Here is a 4,028-nt window from a genome sequence, read left to right on the forward strand (position 1 = left end):
ATTCAGAGTCACGGTTACATTAGCTGCAAATTACCAACTCGATTTAAGAGCAAGTAATTTTAATGACCTGATCGGTTTTGATAAAAAGATATTAGCAAGTGGAACGCATATTGGACCAAGAGTGCCAAATCTCAGTCAAGACACAGACGTACTCAATATTCATTGCGATTTGGTCAACGAAAGTTTAGTTGACGGCGAAGAAACAGACATCATTTATTCATTCTCAACTAGTGTACTAAAACCAAGTTACTCCTTCACCCTCGAACCACAAAGAGTTACATTTAATCCTGTGAACAAAACTACAATTTCATCAATCAGAATCATGATAACAGATGGAAAAAGAAGATTAGTGGATCTAAATGGAGCGGATACGTCTTTTTCACTAATTCTAAAAAGTATCTAATGTAAAAGTATAATGAAACCGTATGAATTTAAGAGGTTTTACCATCCAAAACTTGGTAAATTTGTATTTCAACACAAAGGGTCTGGGATTGTCGTTGATAATATTATCAAACCACTGAAGAGTGTGGCATCATCTGTTTTCAAGAAATTTGCAAAGCCATTAGCGAAGAAGGCATTAGAATCAGGGGTTTCCCATGCAGGTGATAAAATTGGTAAGACGGTGGCAGAAAAGTCAGGAGACCTAATTATGAAAAAATTGGCAAATTTGAGAAAAGGAGCTACAACACAAAAGGCAATTGTTCCATCCTCACCCATTAAACAGCAAGAAGAAAGCGCTGATATGATACTAAATAGATTGATATCAGGATCTGGAAGAAGGCGTAGATTTTTCAAATAAATAACATGACAGCAAAATTATATAATACAATAGTATAAATGGCTTTTAGAACAAGTGAATTATTGCAAAGAAATGAGTTAGTGCGATTTCAACTTGATGATGTAATCCGAGCCCCAGGTAACGGTCAACATCAAGAAAAGAACGGTTATAGATTCACCATCAACGACCGGAGTTCTTTCTATGATTGGTACAATGCTTATTTCGAGGTTCAATTCCAGTTACAAAAAACAGCAGATGGAGCCGGTTACGCAGCAGCCGATAGAATAACGGTGATAAACGGATCTCATTCATTGATTTCACATATGATGATTAAAAGTGCTGGGAAAATTGTTTACGATACTGACAATCTACATAAGGTCACTTTTGTGAAGAATCTGTTGGAATATTCTGATGATTACAGCAGATCAGTCGGTAAAAACAGTTTTTGGTATTTAGACACAGATGACACGACAGCCGATACCAATTCAGGATATGAATCTAGAAGAGTGCTTACACAAGCTGCCAACAATGATGGAACGGGAGGAGCAAAAAATGTGAATTTGATCATACCTCTCAATCGTTACAGTTTTTTTGAAGAGTTGCAGGATAAAATGTTGGTTCCTATGCAGTTACAATTCAATTTGAATCTCCAGAACGACAATGAACTCATCAATATGGCAGCAGGAACAGATGCCGGCAGAGTAGTGATTAACAGATTTCTTTTATGGGTTCCAAAATTAACACCAAAAGACAGTATGTACGACAAATTTGTAAGCTCTTTCATGAAAGAACACAAATGGACATATCAGCGTGAACTATATGCAGTGTCAGCACCTGCTAGAGTCAGTGGTTTTTTTCAGATTTCTTCCAGTATTGACAATGTCAAAGCAATTTTTGTTTATCTACAACGGGCTAAAACCAGAGTTGCAACTCAAAATCCATATATACTTGATACCTTCAAACTGAATGCAGCAGACGCAAACAGTTATTTAACAACATGCAGACTCGAATATGGCAATGGTGTTTTCTACCCAGAAACAGAATATGACAGTGAAAGCAAAGTGAGAATATTCAATGATCTGATGTCTTATGCAATGCGAAAAAATGATTACAACACCGGAACCCAGTTGAATCTAGCTAATTACAATAGTTTATATCCACTAATCTATTTCGATCTGTCATATCAGGCAGAGAAAGTAACAAGAGACCCTAAACAGTTGATTTTCAGGTATAAAATAAGTGCCAATAGTGCAGCAGATTTCAATGTCCATGCAGTTGTATTGTACGAAGAGTCGGTTGTTATTGACAAGGTGGGTAATGAATTGGTGATAGTTTAAGCCCGCAACTGAAACAGTAATATGAAATCAAGTGAATGACTCCTATTTATTTGTAACTGGAATTATATAACATATATTATATGACTAAACTTCATGAAATCAACGTAAGACTTTCAGATAATCAAAAAAAGAATCTGAGTAATGCTTACCATAAAAGGGAAACAATTGTTCTAAGACTGACAAATGATTCTCTTAATGGAAACGACACTCTTTATGTTCCAGCAATGGTGAAAAAACGATTGCAAAAAAATCGACAATTGAACAAAGGAATGGACATTAAGCTTGCTAAGACCAATATCAGAAAACAAGTAGGCGGAAGTCTTTTGAGCACCGTATTGTCACTTGGTATGAGAGCTCTTCCAGCAATTGGTAAAACCCTTGGGTTGAGTGCTCTTGGTGGTTTAGCAGAAGCCGGAGCTAAAAAATTGTTAGGATCGGGTCAAAAAGGTGGCTCTATGCCATTACCCATGATGATACCTTTCCAAGCAATCAATCAACTGATGCCATATCTGAACATGTTCACTACAAAACAGCAAAGAGACATCATCAATGCAGCTCAAACAGGTTCTGGTGTGCATATAACACCTACTAAAACACAATCAGGTGGATTTTTAGGCACTCTGTTGGCTAGCATTGGAATACCTTTGGCTTTGAATCTTGTCAAAAAGCTAACGGGAAGAGGAGCACCGAGGGTAGGTAGACCAAGATTGCATGGTGAAGGATCACCTAGAATTGGAGCCCCCCCTCCATTTTACAGTTATCCGCCATATGTGACTGGTAATGGTAGAAAAAAAAAACATCCTCAACCAAAAAAGGAAAAGGGTTACTATTGGGAAAAAACAGTCCATTCAATGGCATACCCATTTTGGGGGCAATATTGTGAAACCAAAATTTCACAAAAACATACCTATGTCCAATCACGATCTGAAAAAATGGTGCAAATATTTGAACATACCAATCAATGATGTACTGTCAAGAGATGAAAATGTTCCACATAACCATAAACAGGCGTTATTCATCTACAATCTAGAACCAGCTTATATGAGCGGAAGTCATTGGGTTGCAACATATGTCAAAGACAATGTGATAAATTATTTTGATTCGTTTGGTATGCCTCCATTTCAAGAGATTGTGAATCATGCCAAAAAGAAAAATCTAACTTTGTTACATCAAAACAATCAGATACAAAACATACAAACAACAACTTGTGGGTATTTCTGTTTATACTTTCTAAATGAAATGAATAAGGGTAATTCGTATTATGATTTATTACAAGTGTTCGACATAAATGATACAATGAAAAATGAGAGATTTATCGAACATTATTTTAGAAATATCTAACTTATATATATTATGAAATCATATTGTGTTAAACAAAAGAAAGTGACCGAATGTGTTGAACCTTCAGGTTACAAAACAGCTAAAAATGGTAGACTAATGTTCTTTTGCACTTGTGCTGAATGTGGTATTACAAAGACCAAATTTGTCAAACAACAGGGAAACTAAACAGCCCGTTGGGAGCGGGCTTATTTGGTGATATCGCTAATGCAGGAACTGAATTGTTCCTAACAAAAGGAGTACCTTATCTTGGCAAAAAAGCAGTTGAAATGGGAAGATATTATGGTTCCGAATTAATGAGAGACCCAAAATTGCAGAAAAAAGCAATCGATTATGGTTTGAGAAAAATGAATCCTCTACTTCATAAAGTGGGATCAGAAGCTCTCAATCAATTGTCAACAAAAATAAGACCAAACAAAAAATACACAACAAACAGAAAAGATCTTGATGGTGGTGCTCTTGATATTCAAAAACAGTTAGCAAAGCTTGGAGAACTCCATTTGAGAACTCCAACGGGTAAAAAATATAATTATTGTGGACCTGGTACAAAACTAGAAGACAGATTAGCTTCAAAT

General features: G+C 36.0%; 1 protein-coding gene across 1 annotated transcript; it reads left to right on the forward strand.

Moving 5' to 3' along the window:
- The first annotated feature begins 837 nt into the window (after positions 1–837).
- LOC138035903 (uncharacterized) lies at positions 838–2,115 on the forward strand. The gene has a single exon (XM_068882303.1). It carries the CDS (start codon positions 838–840, stop codon positions 2,113–2,115), a length of 1,278 nt encoding a protein of 425 aa, XP_068738404.1.
- Positions 2,116–4,028: the final 1,913 nt, after the last annotated feature.

The sequence above is a fragment of the Montipora capricornis genome, unplaced genomic scaffold (assembly GCF_036669925.1).
Source record: "Montipora capricornis isolate CH-2021 unplaced genomic scaffold, ASM3666992v2 scaffold_436, whole genome shotgun sequence".
NCBI classification, from domain to species: Eukaryota; Metazoa; Cnidaria; class Anthozoa; order Scleractinia; family Acroporidae; genus Montipora; species Montipora capricornis.

Excerpts from the sequence above, each read along its gene's own strand:
- LOC138035903 (XM_068882303.1), top strand. The coding sequence starts at position 838 with ATGGCTTTTAGAACAAGTGAATTATTGCAAAGAAATGAGTTAGTGCGA.